The following is a 20708-nucleotide window of genomic DNA, read 5'->3' as shown; positions in this document are numbered from 1 at the left end:
CAAATGAAGCAAAATAAATTTTTTGGAGTGGCCTAGTCAAAGTCCTGACTTGAACCCGATTTGAGATGCTGCGGCAGGACCTTAAACAGGCAGTTTATGCTTGAAAACCCTCCAGTATGGCTGAACTGAAGCAGTTCTGCAAAGAAAAGTGGGCCCAAATTCCACCACAGCGTTGTGAAAGACTGATTTGGCGTTTGGTTGCAGTTGTTGCTGCTAAATGTGGCACAACCAGCTATTAAGTTTAAGGGGGCAAATAGTTTTTCACATGGGTGATATAGGTGTTTGATAACTTTTTTGCTTCAATAAAAAAAAATCTATATTTGAAAACTGTATTTTGTGTTTACTCAGGTTGCCTTTCTTATACTTTATATCTTGTTTGAAGATCTAAAACAATTTAGTATGAAAAATACACAAAAATAGAAGAAATCAAATACTTTTCACAGCACTACTGTTGACATTGTGTGTTCATGTATGAGTGTGCGTGGCAAGGTACCTGCATTCTGTACTTGTAAGCAGTTTAACTGCAGTGTTATGATCATGACCAAAGGTACGTAGAAATATGATGACATCAGAATAGGACAGCTGTACAGGAAATAGGATGGCATTGTTTATAGAGTCATGCATACAATAGCCTTCTAAATCGCTCCTTGTATTTTACAATCAAAATTGTAAAATGTGTTTCAGCATGTCAGAGAGGCTTAGTGGCACTCCATGGCATGTAGACCCACTATGAGGTCTAATTATCTCCTGCTGCTTTCTTCTGCATCCTGCTGGATGTTTCCACTGTAGCTGCTGCTATCAGCCAAGCACCTCTCCACAGGATAACACTGACAGAAGCCGGGCAAAAACTGGGCAATTTGAACATGTTTCAGTACAAAAGAACAACAAAGTGAGGGCCAGACTGTGTCCGCTTGTCCTTTCCTCGAAAGGGAAAGGCATTGAATTAACATTTACAATGCAAACTAGATCAAAACATATGCTGTCAGGAAACAACATATGACCATAGCATTTGTTTTGGCCAAAATAGAGGACATTTACATAGCACTATTGAATTGTTGAGGGGTTGCAGAGCACACAGTATCTTTTGCTTCTGGTTGCACTTTTATATAGCTCTGTAATAAGAAATTAGATGAGGTCATGTATCTTCTTAGCTTTTTGTAAATGTTCTTTTCACTGCAAGATGTTATTGTATAATGATGAGGAATGTGGTGTTGTCGTCATGTTTTGAGTTACTCCTCTCATATTTGTCAAATTCATTTTTTCCCATGAGCCCAGCCCAAAATTTCAGCAAGCTTTTCTCTCTGTCAACACTTGAATAGAGGGGACCAATACCATTGCTGATATAGCCTATAGAAATGAAACAAGCTTCACTACAGATTCAGTTTCTTGTGATCCTTGAAATAAGACTTATAAGCACATTAAAATGCTGGATTCCAAACATGATTTAGGTTGCCAATTTGCCTGCTGTGTAATAAGTGTTAAAATCTAAGACCAAACAATGAATCGTAGCCTCTAGCTAACAGTTTCAATGCATCACTAGCCATAAAATGTAGCTGCTCTTCTGATACATGATCTTAAAATTATACAGTATTTATTTGATACTGATATTTGCTAGTGAAGGTTACAGCTGTGCATCAAGAAGCTAAAAACATCTCAATATTTTCAGCCATTTGACAATATTTTATACGTAAGGGATAATCTAGTCAGCAAGTCAGTATTGCAAAGTAAATCCTGGCAATTTGAATGCCATTTTGGTGAATTAATGTACAAATTTCCTTACGAAACTATAAAATCAGTACATTATTCCAAACTTCTGGCCGCCAGTGTACATAGAAACCAATACTGACAGCATGAGGGTAATACACACACACAAACTCTGAGTCTACATAAAGGCTATCACTTTTTGCCGTGTTAAGAGACTTCACTCACATACACACGTACTGGTCTGATCAGCTTCTGAGATCACGTAGCAATTTTTCCACCAATAAAAGCTGATCCTCGTCTGCCGGTTTGCATGTCTCCAACAAGAACCGAATACCAAAAAGATTATAATTCATTAAGAAACAAATTATTACAAGTATTGCCTTGTAATATAACTTAGCTGCACAGACGGCATGATGTATCTTCCTCTCTCATCCAACACCTCAACAACACGTATCCACAGCGCCCCCCAGTAGACTCGGTTGTAACTGCGAGATTTGGTGAGAGATTCAGAGGGAAAACAGTGTAATTCAGCGCTGCTCACGGCAGGCAAATGCGGAAAGGAATATAAATTTGTGATATTCGAGTAGTGTTTTTAATACTTGAGTTGCTGGTGCAGAACGAGTGCTCTATTACTTGATAACTTGTGCACATCCTTAGTTATTATGTGAAAAGAAAGAGACTGCGGAGTGTCTAGAAACAGCTCAATTCAACCCCCAGTTTGCTTCAGAGATCTGTAAGGTGTTTATATTGCGAAAATGACAATCTGACTGCTCATTATCCTTCTTATTACAAAACTACTTGGCAAATAAATAAACATGAAAAATTTATTTTAACTGAAAAAATATTATTAGCTTGCTTGTAACAATCACATCAATATGAGAAATTGGAAAGATGACTTGCAACATCTGAATGACTGGTGAAATATCACTTTATCCCTGGAAGTACAGTCTTTATTCAGAAGTATCAGACCGGCAGCTGGCACAACTGACCAATTATAATAGAGTATTCCAGACAGCTGTGTAATCTCAGTATTTATGTATTTGCCCTGAATTAGTTTAAATGGGTGAAAAGTAAAAGAATGTAAAATGCCGCATGGGAAGTTTGTGTGTAATAACCCAAACAAATTGTTGAATCATAGTATATGAACTTATTAAAATGGTGTAGAAGAGCTGATTCCTCTGAACTGATTCCATCAAAATATATGTCTGAACACTTTCATACTCATGAGTTGTGACACAAGGAGTCCACTGGCACATTCTTTGGGAGACTTAACGGCCTAATATAAGGCACATGAAAATCATCGAGATATTCACCAAGTTGGTTAATTTTATTTCAAATGATATTGAATGTGTCGTAAATAGGTAGGGCTGGGCAATATGTAAAATATATTTTTGCGATAATTGCCTTAAAAAAAATATCGCAATATCCGATTACATCGTCAACCCCCCTGACGAGGGTCAGTACATTTTTTTGCTTTATTGATTTTGCTTAAAAAAATGTATTTGTTGGGCCTCATGTATTCAGATAGAAGACAAAGGCAGGCCTAAAACAGTCGTAAAACATAACTCAGGCCCCCACATACCAGGTCATAAATTATACTGATAAAAATCGTGCCAAAATCAAACAAAGGGAGTCCAAAACAGACTACAAATCCCATGAAGCCTTGCTCACTAAAGGATCGAACTCTCAACTCCTATTGGATGAGGCACACGACAGAACGCACCTCAACCATGACATCATCAGGAGTAGAAATACCTCTGAAATGCTTCCGGGATTTGCTTCCAGCAACTTTGCTCGCCGTGTGTAGACGCAGCTCATCGCTGCTCTCAGGTGCAGCCTCGTGGCACAAGGAAGTAACGTCCGACTTGAAACTGTGGCCATACAATCTCCATCTCGCTGGACGAGTTGAGATTACTCTGTGTTCCACCGAACACTAACGGATCCGAAGGAGACCGCCGAGCAATCCTCATCTTCATCCGTTTACCTGCAGAAGTGAAGAGATAAAAGATTTCTCTTGCCTCTTCAATCAAGTCAACGTCGCTGATTTCTCCGTCAGCCCGCCGAGAATCAGCAGCTGTACCGCCCACCGACAGAGCGAGGAATCGGCCTCCCGTCATCACCCAAGCCTCGAGGAACCGAGTCTGAGTTAAAGGACGGATGAACACACATTCTGCATCCTCATGCGATTCAAGTAAGAGGTTTACGTCTGGGCAGAGATAGAATATTGTAGTGTGTTATTCTTGTGTATCAAGGTTATTGCTTGTACAGTTTACGGACTGCCATGTCCGCTCATTATTAATACTCAGGGTATTAATTATCACGAATTTGATTTGCTGTATTGTGGTCCAACCACATTGGACTGTTGTGCATTTCTGCCATCGCGGGTGAGACCGGCAAACTGAGTTTATCCATTAAAAAATCAAAGACCGGGACGGTTTACGAGCCGTCCACCGCGTCTCTGAGTGATAAACTAACAGCTGCTTCCTCTCCCACGATCGCGAAACCGGCTTTGGGGCCGTCACTTTATTCTCTCTCTCTCTCGTACTAACCACACACGCGCGATCCCTCACAAACATTCTCGGACACATTTTTGGCTAGTAGATAGCTTCGTGATAAAGCTCAGCTTTGTCCCTAAGCTATCGTACAAGCGGATACACGCGGTAACTGGTAGACGCCATTGACTGGTTTCTCTCCGCCCACATTCGCGGCCATATTCTCTGGCCGGAAGTCTCACGTGACATACTCTTCACAAGAATCACGTCCGCCATTTTGTGCGCGTTCCTCCTTATATACACACACACACTCGATCTCACACACACACACACACACACACCCTTATGTGTTATAGGATTATTTTAGTTTCCATATCTAATCATATCGCTGTTTAGTTTGTAGTTTAAGTCAGAAGTTTATTGACTGCATTGTATTAATTATTAATTGATATTACTGCATAAATAAACTTTGTTATATTACAAAGAAAAGTGTTTTGGTTTGTTTTGCATACACCTGTGTCATGCTGACGGAATGTCAGTGCTCAGATTCAAACCTTCATTCATTGTTTTTTCCCCGAAAATCGATATTCTTCGGATGTCGATTTTCCTAAGAAAACAATCTAATATTGAGACTGTTTTACTATTTGGTTATTAGTCCCTGATTCCAGGGTGGTGCCCCGTCAATGTTAATCCTTATTAATATTCTATTGATTTTTGATAATTGATAATTATCTTTGATTGTTGAATTTGAATGATCAGTAAGCTAGTGTTAATTTTAATTGTTTCATCGATGTTAACAATTAACGATTATCTTTGATAATTGTTGATTTAAAGGATCAGAAAAGCTAACATTGATTCTCATCAATGTTCTATTGATTTTAATAATTAATAATTATCTTTGATAATTATTAATTATTGCTAATAACCAAACCCGCTCCTAAACGTAGCACACTACATTTACTGGAGCCCCATATGAGGTTTTAATGAGTTAGATTCAATTAATTAATTTAAATATTAATTAATAACTAAAGAAATAATTATTATTTCTGATAGTAACACTGATCTAAACAACCAGTAAAGCCCTACATATTCATTTATTGAAACACGAAAAACAAACATTTCTAAATTCAAATTGCACTTTAAACTAAACGAAATAAGCAATAAAACAACAAAGTGATCAAAAATTCTTATTTAACCACCTCCCCAAATCCAAACATTTACTGTCTCCAACGGCTCCATTTGCATCACGGAATCCACGATGCATGCCAACCGCGAGGAAATAAAGCGAATTAAACTCACAGCACCTCCCGATATGATCGGAGATAATTTTCAGCATTCTCACAGACAACATTATTCTTGCAAACAGTTTTCAGACGAATGAAACTCTTTACATGCACTTGTTCCACGAGACGGGCTCGTGCTGCACGCCTCTGTACAAATAGTGAATCAGACACGAGCACTGACGGCTTTTCTTTTGTCTGTTCTTAAAAATATAATAAAGTGTGTTTCTTCAAACGCATGTCTTTGTGACTAACAGCATTTCTTGTCATGTGTCACTTCGAGACAGGTCGCCCGCCTGTTGCGGGTAGATGAGCAAAATTACCCGCGCATGAAATACATTTGGAAATGGAGCTTGCGAACTGGATTCAACCTTGTTGCATTTGACAGGTGGTGGGTGCTAGTTTCTCACCCTGGCCACTGTTTAATATATTTGGTGACATCCCAGATCCATGGTTTTGCCATTTCCCGATATTGTCGATCATCATCTGTTCGCAGTCGGCAACGGGATCATTGTAAGACATTGTCAATATCCGATTACATTGTCCTATTGCCAAGCACTAGTGAAGGTTGTGTTCTTGATAAATTCAGTGCACGCTTTATACTGTGAACTACAATAATGCTTTCTTTACACTGCAAATACTTGAATATTGGTAACTAAAGATAACGCAGAATAATTTCTGAGCCTGGTTATCTTGCAAGACAGATTCTTCCAAACCTTTACAATCATCTTCAGGTATACAGACTTAAAAAGGACATATAACACCAAGATTCGAGAGGGTAAAAGCAGCAAAAATGGAAAAGAAGCATTTTATTGAGTTTCAGCCCTTGCAGCAGTGAGGGAGACACATTAGCTCAGTGAGGGGGAAAAGCTCTCTCTTGTGGTTTAGTACTTACCCTCCGAGCTCTCAGGACTGCTGCTCTGAGCCTGTTTGAAGATGATAGATCTGCAGTGATGCACTGTTGTCTTCATTTCAGCTTTACCGCACACTCATTCGATCTCAGTCTGAGTGATGCTTCGTGGATGGCTTTTTTTATGTGCAAAACAGAGCTAGCGCTCATGTGTAAAGCCCAGAGGTTACGTTAACCGAAAATTCTCCATCAATTACAATTTTAGCGATGGATAAAAAATAAGTTGTCTGGTTTATTGCATGTCCTCACATTAAAAACTAATAGGGATGATAATAGGGATTAGAAGAAAATAGCAAATAAATGTGTGATGGTGAGCCTGTGGAGCATCACGGAATTTTACTGTGTTCAAAGGACTTATTTATTGTTTTACTCACCATTTTGCAATATTTATTGGGGTTTTATTGTGCAATTGTTTTTATCCATCCTATTTATAGTATTTATTTGGTTTTGTTTTTAACTCTCATTTGAACTCATTCTTATGTATTTATTGAAGAATGGTAAGGTGAGGGTTAATTTGATTTAAATAATGGTATGTTCCAATTGAAAAAATAAATAAAAAAAATCCCTATTTAACCCAGCTGTGACTAGGGGAGAGGAAGAAAGATAAGTGTTTGAGTACATGGTCAAGGTCATGCCAGCACTGCATGAGTGCAAATATACTCCAGCCTCAATTGTTTAGGGAGGTGAGTAGGTACTGCTCTTAGTACCTAAAACAGGTGTAGTTTTTAGTCTGTTTTTTTTATGTAACCATGTTTTTATGATTGCTTTTAAACACTTTATTTGCACTTTTTGCACCTCACAAACTTTTTGGAACGCCATTCCTTCTCCACAGTGTGAATCTCTTTGTGACTGCTTTGGTCCCTATCACAAAAAGTTTAAAGTGCCTTTCCGAAAAATGGAGAAAAAAAATGAAAGGGAGAGAGACACGAAGATTTGGGGAGAGAAAGCGTAGTCGAGTGGAATAATTCATGGGATTTTGTTTATTAAATTATTTTATCAGAAATCAAGATTGTTGTTGTGTACAGTTTGTTTTTTTTACATTATTAAAGGAGAATAAAAAGAAAAGGCAGAGAATCTGCAACACAAAAAGAGCTCTTGCCACAGAAGTTCTTGTGATATCAATTAATGTCACATTAAAAATGCCCAACATTACAATATTTTACTGATGTATAAAAATAAGACTTGATAGAATATGTACATCCCAGTCCGTCAAAGTATGATGAATAATTATTTGTTGTGCAACCTTTGATTTAACAGTCAGCATCTTCTTGTTCCTTCCCCTTTCCTTATTATCCCTTCCTCTCTTTCTGTACTCTAGGGTTATCTGTTCATCTCTGTGCTGGTGAACAGCAACAGTGAACTGATCAGGCTGATTAACAATGCCATCAAGAATGACCTGTCAAGCAGAAACCCCACCTTCATGTGTCTGGCGCTTCACTGCATCGCAAATGTGGGAAGCAGAGAGATGGCTGAGGCCTTCGCTGGAGAGATCCCGCGCATCCTTGTGGCTGGGTGAGAGCCTCAGGGGGGCCGGAAGGGTGGAGCAAGGGGAGATGAAGGCAAAAAAAAAAAAATAGGGATTCAGGCAGAGGAACAGTAATGTGGTGTGCTTTTGGAGTATAATGCAAAAAGCCTCATAGAAGGAAACGATAAGTGGGATGGCAAAAGAAGATGAATTAAAAGGGAAATGTGTATTTATGGTGATCTGTACAGGAACAGTTAAAGTGTTTTTGAGTTAATTATTTATGCAGTATGCAAAGCAAGAGGGCACTTGTACTGATTATAAGTACGGCTGTGATTTAGCAGAGTACTGAAGGTAATCACAGCTGTTCTGATACTCAGTACAATAGCCTGTACTGATAAGATATTTTTCTTTTTCTCCCAATTTGGAATGCCCAATTCCCAATGTGCTTTTTAAGTCCTCGTGGTCGCGTAGTGATTCGCCTCAGTCCGGGTGGCGGAGGACGAATCCCAGTTGCCTCCGCATCTGAGATCATCAGCCCACTTATCACGTGGCTTGTTGAGCACATTGCCACGGAGACATAGCGCATGTGGAGGCTTCACGCCATCCACCGCGGCAATCACGCTCAACTCCCCACGCGCCCCAGTGAGAACAAACCACATTATAGCGACCATGAGGAGGTTACCCCATGTGACTCTACCCTCCCTAGCAACCGGGCCAATTTGGTTGCTTAGGAGACCTGGCTGGAGTCACACAGCACGCCTTGGGATTTGAACTAGGGAACTCCAGGGATGGTAGCCATCATCTTTACCACTGAGCTACCCAGGCCCCCTAGATGTGTGATATTGTTTTTCTACATCAGTTCTATAAGCTAGTTGATATCCACTCGAAGTTACATTTTAGACACAAAATGGTTGTTGTTGTTGTTGTTTTTTATCTGTAATATCACAACTAACTGAATAATAGAGGATTATCTTCAGTTATTTGCAGTTAAGTGTCTGACTAAATGAATATTGTGGTAGATGACTAATATGTACAGTATATATTGCTCGTGTTAATGACAGTGACACGATGGATAGTGTGAAGCAGTCTGCTGCTCTGTGTCTACTCCGCCTGTATAAGACTTCTCCAGATCTGGTGCTCATGGGGGAATGGACCTCTAGAGTGGTGCATCTGCTCAACGACCAGCACATGGTGAGTCTGACACACAGGTAACCACACTCATTATCAGGGACTAAAAACGGTTCAAGGAATTAATTTTTGTGTATTATTTTTTGCAGAATGCACCCGAAAATGGAATCGAATTGATTTTCAATTGTTCCGGAGTGATTTTTATAAAAAAAAAAAAAAATTTAATGCTGGTAACCGGTTATTACCGGTTAATTTAATTCCGATAATGTTTTCATGAAACCAAAGGTTTTATCACAGTAAAGTTTTGGAAGGAACTACACCACTTAATGTTTTGTTCCTGAAGGACAATTCTGCATCACACGTTTCTTTCCCTTATTGTCCATCGTGGATGTCGTATTCTGTGAATTAAGACCTTTTTAACAACTATTTATAAATACTACATACTAGAGCTGCACGATTCTGGATAAGTTGAGAATCACAAATTTTTTTTTTTTTTTTTTTGCCTAGAATAAAAATCATGATTCTTCGACTCTGAAGAAAAATGCTTATTTCAGTTATTTACAAAACCTCAACATTAGGGTATTAAACAAAGTAACGTAATTTACTAGAGGTTCTGACAAAATGTTCTCTGCTTCAATCTATGTAAAAATGCAATAAAGTTGTAATCAAATATATACATTTAAAATGTCCTAAGTTCACAAGAGGGTGCAACGAATACATTATAAACCAAACAGCACCTTGTGAATATTGCAAAAAAATAAAATAAAAAATCTTGTTAAAAAACTGCATAATAAATAAAAAACTATTTAACCTGTTTCTCACATGCTAAGTTAAAAGCAAAATGAGCAGAAGAAGCTTCATTAACAGTTCTATGTTAACTTGGTATTGCATTTGTAAGCAAATATGCCAATAACAGAGAGCATGCAGCTTATATACATTTAGACATCACACAGATCTAACATTTTGAAGACTTTGCCCCGTCTGCTTATACATTAACGGCTGTGTTTGCTTTAATATTTCATCAAGACAGTGCAGATTTAATCCCGTCTCTTTACACTGGTAATACATTAGCAGCTGTATCTGTGTTAATATCACCTAAAGAGGGGTATTTCGATTTAAAACAGCGCAGAGTCTCGTGCAGGAGCGCTGCATTCATCACAAAACACAAGTGCATGGGCAGAAACACGTATGTGAGCATTTGAAAGCACCCAGCTGTGATCAAACAGCGCACGGGTAGTGAATTTAGTCAGATCCCTGTAATACCTGTATTTTTGTAGCATCGGTGGCTGTTAAAATATTGAACAGAACAGAGATTCCACCTCAATCCTAGAGAATCGTGGCTGTTTGTAAACCACTATGCTGGACAAACGTCTTTGGCTGTTGCGTTTTAGTTTATTCAGTGTTGTGCAGGAGCACTGTGTTTTGTAGATGCCATTTAAAGTTTAAAAGATAACCATTTAAAAATGTGTCTTGAAGTGAATTACTCATTTAAATTTGACCACCTTACAAATGCATGCCACTGGAACGTTAATTATACATTGCAGAATCGTCATATAGAAATGAGATCACGTGAGTGTCTGAATTAAGATCGAGATCTTTTAACGATTAATAGTGCAGCTCTACTACATACAGTATACTGTACAGTACATGCAAGGCAGATACAAGGAAAACATTATTAAGAGGTAAAAAGTATATTTCTCAGTTGTTTCCAAGCCTTCACTGATTTTTTGTTAGATACGATGCATTAATACAGATTTGATGCTGTTGGGTTTTGAGTGAGAAGCAGATCTGTAATAAAAATTAGACTTAACTGTTAATTAACTGTATGGTTATTATAATTTCTATGCTGATAAATGCATCACACAGGAAAAAAATTAATAGCTTATTTTCATTTTTTTTTTTTTTTTTTTTTGGTTAGGCAAGTGGCTTAATTTGGCCGTGTATTTCCATACCAGGTTGCTTGTTTCTCTTGCGAGATCTGGCAACACTGCAACTGGTATTTCACCCACACCTTAACGCAGAGTACTGTCATTTTTAAAAGACCGTTATTAACCTTTTTTTTATTTTGTTCTAACCGCTAACCATTTGGAAAGGAGGCTGCGGAACTTCTGAACCAGAATGGAAAAATTCTGGTTTTGCTCTGAACGAACCGAAATGAAAAACATTTCGTTTTTAGTCCCTGCACATGTTATTAATTAGGACTGTCAATTGATTCAAATTTGTAATCATATTAATTGCATGTTGTGCTTATGAATTAATTGCAATTAATCGGACATCAATATTTACTGAGGACCCCAAATAAAGGTAATTGTGAATACAATAATTTAAATAATTATACATTTTATAAACATTAATTCAGATCATTCAGATACATTGCATCATGTTGTGGCAACAGACAAGCTTTTAAGCAATACAAAAAGTGGCTTTAAAAATCAAAATATTGTTGTGCTTTATCATTGAACATAACCCTATTGTTGGGCTAATTCCCTCTGCTCTGTTTAAGTGTTGATCTGTACTCGTGTCTGATGGCTGCTTTTGGAGCATCTCAATTTGGTTGCGTTTAAACTCTCTAGTTTTCAGTGGCTTTAGTCATGAGTGCTGTGTTTTTAGGATGCTCTGTCAAGTTAAAGGTAGTTTAAAAAAAAACAGCAAAAAAAAAAAAAACACCTTGAGATCCCAGCATTCTGTTGTGCTCCGTCCAGCTGCCTTTGAGTGCAGAAGCGCTTCTGTGCCGCCTGTTGCTTTTGTTAGTTTGACAAGGTGCGATGTCTACTTCATCAAGTTGGTACATCAAACTTGAATTGCTCTAATGGAACATTGCTTTTTACGGAATTTACGTACAGGTCGGGGACATAATTGTTGATTTTTTGTTTTTGTGTGTGTTATTTTTCATATAATTATTCCTACTAAATTAGCGTGTTAAATCGACAGCCCTAATATTAATGCACACCGGTTTATACTGTGTTTTTCTGTTGAAAATGGAATTTACAGAACAGCTGGTCTCAGTGTGGTTATTGCCAATCATTTTTAAGAGGTTATATTTCTGATCTTTTCTTTCAGGGTGTGGTGACTGCTGCAATCTCCCTGATCACCTGTCTCAGCCAGAAGAACCCAGATGAGTTCAAGACATGTGTGTCACTTGCTGTGTCTCGTCTTAGCAGGGTGAGTCTGTGAATGTGTATGAGGCTCAGCAGCCTGTAGACAGATTTTCCAGATTAGGTTGGTTTACGTATTTCAGAACATTATCATGTAAAAATGCAAAGATGAGATACCCGTATAAAGTCTAATTTGAGCTACGTTGTAGCTTATTCTGATCAAGAACTAACTTAGAGTATCTCAAGTAAAAACTCTTGACTATCTTTCAAAAACAAGCAATGCCATAAAACTTGTGAACTTCGTCAAATACAGTGACTAGATCTTCCACATTCATACAGTAGCTTTAATAAAATATTGATCGCCATATATTTATATTTAACTTTAAATGCCTCCCAGGGCTCTAGACTGTGACTAAAATGGTCGTAAATGCGACCAAAAATAATTGATTGCGACAATAATTTAACATCTAGTCGCCACTGGCGACAATCGGGTTGTGTGCGTTCATAAGCGGTTTCGTCAGATATCATCTTGAGTTATTGAATACATCGTTAGAGCCAGGGCAGGAGTGGGATTCATATTCAGCCCGGGATGTCATTTCCAAGTCAGCCCACACCCAAAAGGGGGGTTGGAGGTGAAGATGATAACAATAAACAAGATCACAGCAAAAATATGCAATATGTGTAATTACTTGAAAATCATTTAAGATCTCCATGTCATTATACCACATACGGCATTCACTAAGATTTTCACTTAGTCATAAGACATCATTGTATGTGTTGTAAAAATAAGTGAATGTTAAAGGGATATTTGATCATTTCCTCACCCTCATGCCATCCCAGTTGTGTATGACTTTCTTTTGCAGAACATGAATGAAGATGTTTAGAAGAACTGTTGGTCCATTCAATGCAAGTAAATGAGAAGCAGTGAGAAACAGATCAATAATTAAGTCATTTTTTTACTATAAATTTCCACTTTCACTTTCATAAGCACTCTTCTCTCTTAAGAGTTCTTCTGTTTTTGGTGATTTACATAAGCATATTGCCCCCTACTGGGCAGGGAGGAGAATTTATAGTAAAAAAAAAAAAAAAAACTTAAATATTGATCTGTTTCTCACCCACACCTATCATATCGCTTCTGAAGACATAGATTAAACTACTGGAGTTATATGGATTACTTTATGCTGCATTTATGTGATTTTTTTTTTTTTTGTACCTTCTGAGTTCTGATCACCATTCACTTGCATTGAAAGGACCAACAGAACTGAGAAACTCTTCTAAAAAGCTTCATTTGTGTTCAGCAGAAGACAGAAAGTCATACACATCTGGGATGGCATGAGGGTGAGTAAATGATGAGAGAAATTTCATTTTTGGGTAAACTAAGTTTATTTTAAAGACTATCTAGGCACATAATAACACTATAGAACTGTAAATGTTTATAACTCTTTCAAGATGTACAGGCTCACACTTTAAATGGTCAGTGCTTTGTATTTTAGATAATTAAAATAGCAACAGATCCAGTGAAACAATTAAGTTTGAGTGATTGTTTTTAAATTTTCACATGCCATTCAAAACCGCACCATTTTACAATGATAAGAGTGAAATAAAAGACTAAAAATAACACATTTGTACTTTTCTTTTACTTGGAATGTAAATGTTCAGGACAAAGGTAAAATGGTTACTGTCTCTTTAAGAAGGTTTTATCGCATGAGACAACATTGAAGGCACTTTGTGTAGTTTGTTTCGTTGAGTTTATTCTTTTGAGAGCTGTATTCATTTACTTTAAGTATTGTTATTTTGTGACAAAAATAATTTTGCTATTATCATTCTGCACTGCTAGGGAAGAGGATTTCAGAGATTAACTAACTGAGATTGTGAGACTGCAGTCAGTATTAAACTTGTGATGATCTTGTACCTGAAGCACGTTCATCCATTCAGCTATTAGTAGCCTATCTGTTCTCGATGGATCTTCCGTGATCCTTCCCGCGCTGTCGAGTGAAGCGGCGCAACATCAGTTTCGTCTCTCACAGGCTACTCTCTCATTTGTTTGGGTGTGAGATGATAAAATACAGGCTGCGTCCGCAATAATACGGAACGCAATTCTGATCCTTTAAATACCGGATGTTACGGACTGTTGGCAATTGTTATGCGACATATGATGAAAGTTTGTCAATCAGCATGCGGACCTAACCTGCCCAACTTTTGACCGGCCCAGCGGGAATTCTCCCGATCTTCCCTATTGCCACTACGGCCCTGGTTAGAGCGCACAACAGTGTGTCTCGCGCTGCTTTTCACCCATTCTGTTGTGACAAGCTCGCTGCACCGCACGCAACAACAAACCCAGTCGTGAACAAATGACTCTTTTGAACCAGGTTTTTTTTTTTCATGAATCACCCGAAAAGAACTGAGGGTTTGAACTCAGGTGCTCTGGTTAGCAGTTTGAATCAGATTCACTTTCTCAGCGAATCAGACGTCAGTGTCCTCACATCTGGGAGTGCAGACATTTCACAATAAGAGTCCCATGCGTATTTCGGGCTTCTTTATAATTAATAGTTCTGTATTGTGCACCACTTTTTTAATTCTTCTGTTAATTATTGATTGGAATTGGAGTAGCACAATAAACTGCATCTGGAATTTCTTTTAATCTTCACTCTTGTAGTCTGTGTCTGGGCCATCCGGTATCCGTAAAAATATATATAATATGTAAAAAGTGTTTTTAATTTTTTTTAATTTTTTATATATATATATATATATATATATATATATATATATATATATATATATATATATATATATATATATATATATATACACTATATTGCCAAAAGTATTCGCTCATCTGCCTTTAGACGCATATGAACTTAAGTGACATCCCATTCTTAATCCATAGGGTTTAATATGACGTCGGCCCACCCTTTGCAGCTACAACAGCTTCAACTCTTCTAGGAAGGCTTTCCACAAGGTTTAGGAGTGTGTTTATGGGAATTTTTGACCATTCTTCCAGAAGCGCATTTGTGAGGTCAGACACTGATGTTGGACGAGAAGGCCTGGCTCGCAGTCTTCGCTCTAATTCATCCCAAAGGTGCTCTATCGGGTTGAGGTCAGGACTCTGTGCAGGCCAGTCAAGTTCTTCCACACAAAACTCGCTCATCCATGTCTTTATGGACCTTGCTTTGTGCACTGGTGCGCAGTCATGTTGGATTAGGAAGGGGCCATCCCCAAACTGTTCCCACAAAGTTGGGAGCATGGAATTGTCCAAAATCTCTTGGTATGCTGAAGCATTCAGATTTCCTTTCACTGGAACTAAGGGGCCAAGCCCAGCTCCTGAAAAACAACCCCACACCATAATCCCCCCTCCACCAAACTTCACAATTGGCACAATGCAGTCAGACAAGTACCGTTCTCCTGGCAACCGCCAAACCCAGACTCGTCCATCAGATTGCCAGATGGAGAAGCGTGATTCGTCACTCCAGAGAACGCATCTCCACTGCTCTAGAGTCCAGTGGCGGCGTGCTTTACACCACTGCATCCGACGCTTTGCATTGCACTTGGTGATGTATGGCTTGGATGCAGCTGCTCGGCCATGGAAACCCATTCCATGAAGCTCTCTACGCACTGTTTTTGAGCTAATCTGAAGGCCACATGAACTTTGGAGGTCTGTAGCGATTGACTCTGCAGAAAGTTGGCGACCTCTGCGCATTATGCGCCTCAGCATCCGCTGACCCCGCTCTGTCATTTTACGTGGCCTTCCACTTCGTGGCTGAGTTGCTGTCATTCCCAATCGCTTCCACTTTGTTATAATACCACTGACAGTTGACTGTGGAATATTTAGTAGCGAGGAAATTTCACGACTGGACTTGTTGCACTGGTGGCATCCTATCACAGTACCATGCTGGAATTCACTGAGCTCCTGAGAGCGGCCAATTCTTTCACAAATGTTTGTAGAAGCAGTCTGCATGCCTAGGTGCTTCATTTTATACACCTGTGGCCATGGAAGTGATTGGAACACCTGAATTCAATTATTTGGTTGGGTGAGCGAATACTTTTGGCAATATAGTGTATGAGATCAAGCTTTTGACACTTAGGACAATTGAGGGACTTGTTCACAACTATTACACAAGGTGCAAACATTCATTGATGCTCAAGAAGGCAACATACTACTATATGCATATTATACTTTATGTAAATATCTCTTACATTTGTATAATATATGAAAGGGATGTGAACATTTGAGACAAAAAGGAATGCAAACTTATCTTCTCAACAATATATTCTGTTTATTAAACCTCTGATTAATGGGTTATCAGCTGTCTTTTCTGCTGCTTTCTATCTTCTGAACAACAATCTAAATCGAGCAACTCTGTGATTTGGTGACTAAAAACTTAAATGTTTCAGTTTAGGAGCCAATGTTTCTTACGTCATTTTTTTTAGTCTGGAGCCCAGTCTCCACATGTTAAGGTTGCATTCTTTTTTTAAATGCAGTTCTGTACTTTTAAAAACAACATTTTATCTTTAAAAATTATTCCATGGAAATTTCTTGAACATTCTTTAATCTTATACCTCTTTGCAGCTCTAGTCTCACATGTGTCTTTTCCCCTTTCTCAGATTGTGTCCTCAGCCTCCACTGACTTGCAAGACTACACTTATTACTTCGTTCCTGCTCCTTGGCTTTCTTGCAAGCTGCTGCGACTGCTGCAGTGCTACCCTCCACCTGAGGATGGCGCTGTGAAGGGACGGCTGGTGGAGTGTCTGGAGACCATCCTCAACAAAGCCCAAGAGCCACCCAAGTCCAAGAAGGTTCAGCACTCCAACGCAAAGAATGCCATCCTGTTCGAAGCAATCTCTCTCATAATTCACTATGATAGGTGCGCACAGTCTTGGTTTCTCCACTCTACAATTTTGTAAAAAATCTGTATTGTTTTTTTGGCCATATGATGCTAGAAACAAACATTCATGCAATGCATCAGTGAAATCTAATTGCACAAATAATAGCTGTGCACGTTTTTGTTAGTTTTGAAATTGAGTCTAATTTATGGTATGAGATTCTGGTGGTTTGGTCTGTATTTAGCACTTATCTCCATTCATTGCCTCTTTCTCTGCAGTGAGCCGAATCTTCTTGTGCGTGCGTGTAATCAGCTGGGGCAGTTCTTACAGCATAGAGAGACTAACCTGCGCTACCTGGCCCTGGAAAGCATGTGCACGCTTGCCAGCTCCGAGTTTTCCCACGAGGCAGTCAAAACACACATAGAGACAGTCATCAATGCCCTGAAGGTAAATTATTCTGCAATCTTGAGAGAAGTTTTTGCAAAATAAAAAACTGGTCATATGTACAGCAGATCCATCCTCTTTTATTATTCATGATTTTTAACAACAGTTTATAACCATTTATTCCATTTGTTCGGCTGGCAGACTGAGAGGGATGTCAGTGTGCGTCAGAGAGCTGCTGACCTCCTCTATGCCATGTGCGACCGCAGCAATGCCAAACAGATTGTCGCAGAGATGTTGAGTTACCTGGAGACAGCAGACTACTCCATCAGAGAGGAGATGGTGTGTGTGTGTTTTCAGTTCCCACAATTTTGGAAAACCTGGTAATATCAGGGAATTCTAAAATTGTGTTTTCCAGGCCTGGAAGTAGAAATTTCTATATGCAATATAATTTTTTTTAGTTATGCTCTAGTCTAAAATACTTTATATTTTGAAGAATAAAACATGCTCACAGCCATAGTGATGTCAGATTTGTTTCAAATCGTTCATTTGAGTTCTTTTTCAATGAATCAGTCAAACTGGTTCACAAATTGGTCTGAAGGATTCACTAGTGATTCAGTCTGAATCTTAATGATTAAAAAAACCTTATCCAGTACTCATAAATGACTGGAAAGATCATGGAAGTTGATTGTCAAAACGTGTGGTAATCCTGCTGAGATAAATCCATACTTCTCTGCACCATCTGTATCTTTGCAGTCACAGGTCATTGTTGACTGCTGTGTTATAGGTGCTGAAAGTGGCCATCCTGGCAGAGAAATATGCAGTAGACTACTCCTGGTATGTGGACACCATTCTGAACCTCATCCGCATTGCTGGTGATTACGTCAGTGAGGAAGTGTGGTATCGTGTCATCCAGATCGTCATCAATCGTGATGATGTGCAGGGATATGCAGCCAAGACAGTCTTTGAGGTAAGTGATACCAACCATTACTTGTCAAAAGGTCCAGAAAATAGATTTCCACCATCATTACCGACACTCAGAGATTACATTTACTGTGAAAATATTTTTATTCCGATACAAATTACTAGGGCCATTCCTACATTTCGGTGACATTTAAGTCCCCAATACAAGTTGTGGTATTTATATTGTTTAATTTCACCCAATTACAATTTTAATAGGTTTGGTATAATAATTAAGACAATTTACTGTATAATGTTACATGCTGCTCTGGGCCTTATAGTTACATTTTTAATAATTGAAGTCATTTTCAACTATTGCACTTAGAGTGCAATATGCTAAATCATTGGATTTCTATTTTTCCCCATACAATTAAGAGTTTAGTATTACATTCTCTCACTAACATGTATTCATTTGTGGTAAATGTGTCATTTTAACACTAATAGTGGAGGTTTTTGTGTGTCCCTTGATTTGATCATTATATAGTGACCTTTAACTGAAGATACGCAGATCAGCCACAACATTAAAACCACCTACCTAATATTGTGTAGGTCCCCCCCGTGCTGCCAAAACTGTGCCAACCCGCATCTCAGAATAACATTCTGAGAAGCTATTCTTCTCACCACAACTGTACAGAGTGGTTATCTGAGTTACCATAGACTTTGTCAGTTTGAACTAGGGTTGCAAAGGTATACCGGTTTCATGGTATACCACGGTATGGAAATGTCAGAGAGAGGCGAGGGGGTCTGACGTAAGTGTGTGTGTGAGTTAAAGCAGTGTTTCTCAACTGGTGGTTCGCAGGTCTATTCGGACTGGGTTGTGTACAGCAGTGAAAGAACAATGCCATGGTTCTCCCATTTGAAGATATTTCGGCGGCCGCACAAGTGATAGGCTATTTAGGACTGCCGAGACAGATTTAATGATAATCTCGCAATCAGCTAAAGGCTTCTCATCTGCACTTTCGCACGAGTGTAACGGAACTAGCTCGCACTAATGATCTGCTATTCTCTCTGGCACGCGCTTGCAACAACCGGGCTTGCGGAGAGCAGACCTCAAAACTGATGTGACCAATTTCAATTCTAGTGAGACTTTTCTAGTTTAAAGCGTTACAGAGAAACTCAAGTCAAACCTCTCAAACAGTAGGCAGCCCTGACATGCCAAACAGCACTGAGGAGGAAAAGAGCAACACTGTGCTATGCGCTAATGTTTTTTTTTCATTACACATCACCTTTACAAAATTGTTTCACGATTTTACATGAGGAAAAGTAACTGTTATATTTTGACAAAATGTTATAGTTTCTTATGAAATAATCTAAAGGTAGAATCTATTAGACCTCATTTTATATCAACAGTGAAAGTTTCAAGATGTGTTTCAGCTAGTATTTATAAATAAATACTATAATTTGTTATTATTATTTCTATTATTTAAGACTGGCTACACTGACCTAACCATGGTAATAAGGAGCCTTTCCTCCTGTGTAATATGTTCTGTTTGAATTATGTTTGAAATTAGAAACAAACGGGATAATGATGGGCTCTTATAAGTAAATATGCTCTTCAAATTTTGCTGACATCAACAACAAAAATAATGTCACTTGATGCATGTCCTTGTACTTAAACCATGAACAAAACTATGCAACATAAAAGGAAATGCGACCCAGGATATATTAAATACAGGTTATGTTTTTACTATGATGGGTCACCACTTAATTTCCAATGTAAAATCTGCATCCTGAAGCAAAAGAGTTAAAGGTACAGACAGGAGCAGTCTGGCTGCTCTGTCGCACACCTACAGTATATGTTAACTGTTAATAATCATAGGACATTACTTTAAAGCTCACACAGCTTGATGTTATTTTTCATTTAGTAGTTAATTTAACATGCTATGCTAACATGTAAACAAACATGCTTTAGTTATATAACATGTTATAGTTACATGCAATTTTTTTTAATTATGTTTATAATTTGGTTTATTATTAAATTCTGTTAGCTTTCTTATTTATTTTATTTATTTTCAAAAGGGACACCTTTTTTTTTTTTTTTACACATACTTCAATTAAAAAAAATGGTTTCAAGTTTCAATTATACAACCAAAAAAAAAAACCTTCTGTTTTCACTCATTTAAGGGTCATTGTAACTGATGATAATAATTGTGTAATACCGTATACTGTATACTGTGAAACCGTGATATTTTCTGAGACTGTTATCGTACCGTGAAAATCTCATACCGTTGCAACCCTAATATCTAATAATCACACAGTAAAGAGTGTCAAATATTTAAGTAGTTTCATTTTGCATTAAATTACTTTTTAATGTTTTTATATTATTATTATTTTTTTCATGTTTAATTGCTACTGTTGCTGAAAAACTTAAAAGCACTGTTTAGTTTGTTCTCTCTTTAATTACCGGCTCTTGAATAATTAATTCTTTAAAAGCTTGAAGCAATTTTTACAAGAGAAACACTGAAGGCCTCA

The 20708-nt window shown here is 38.1% G+C and overlaps 1 protein-coding gene across 3 annotated transcripts in view; it reads left to right on the top strand.

The window, feature by feature from the left end:
- Positions 1-20708, top strand: part of LOC127450452 (AP-2 complex subunit alpha-2-like) — a 48421-nt gene that overhangs the window by 7205 nt on the left and 20508 nt on the right. For all 3 annotated transcript variants that reach the window (XM_051714564.1, XM_051714562.1, XM_051714561.1), the window contains exons 3-9: positions 7705-7898; positions 8913-9042; positions 12040-12141; positions 16677-16936; positions 17174-17342; positions 17481-17618; positions 18064-18246. In XM_051714564.1, coding sequence (XP_051570524.1) covers positions 7705-7898; positions 8913-9042; positions 12040-12141; positions 16677-16936; positions 17174-17342; positions 17481-17618; positions 18064-18246 — 1176 coding nt within the window. The remainder of the gene's footprint in view (positions 1-7704; positions 7899-8912; positions 9043-12039; positions 12142-16676; positions 16937-17173; positions 17343-17480; positions 17619-18063; positions 18247-20708) is intronic.

Source organism: Myxocyprinus asiaticus, chromosome 13, assembly GCF_019703515.2.
Source record: "Myxocyprinus asiaticus isolate MX2 ecotype Aquarium Trade chromosome 13, UBuf_Myxa_2, whole genome shotgun sequence".
Lineage (NCBI taxonomy): Eukaryota > Metazoa > Chordata > Actinopteri > Cypriniformes > Catostomidae > Myxocyprinus > Myxocyprinus asiaticus.
The sequence above is the reverse complement of the archived record's forward strand: the minus strand, read 5'-3'. Positions and strand labels throughout refer to the sequence as shown.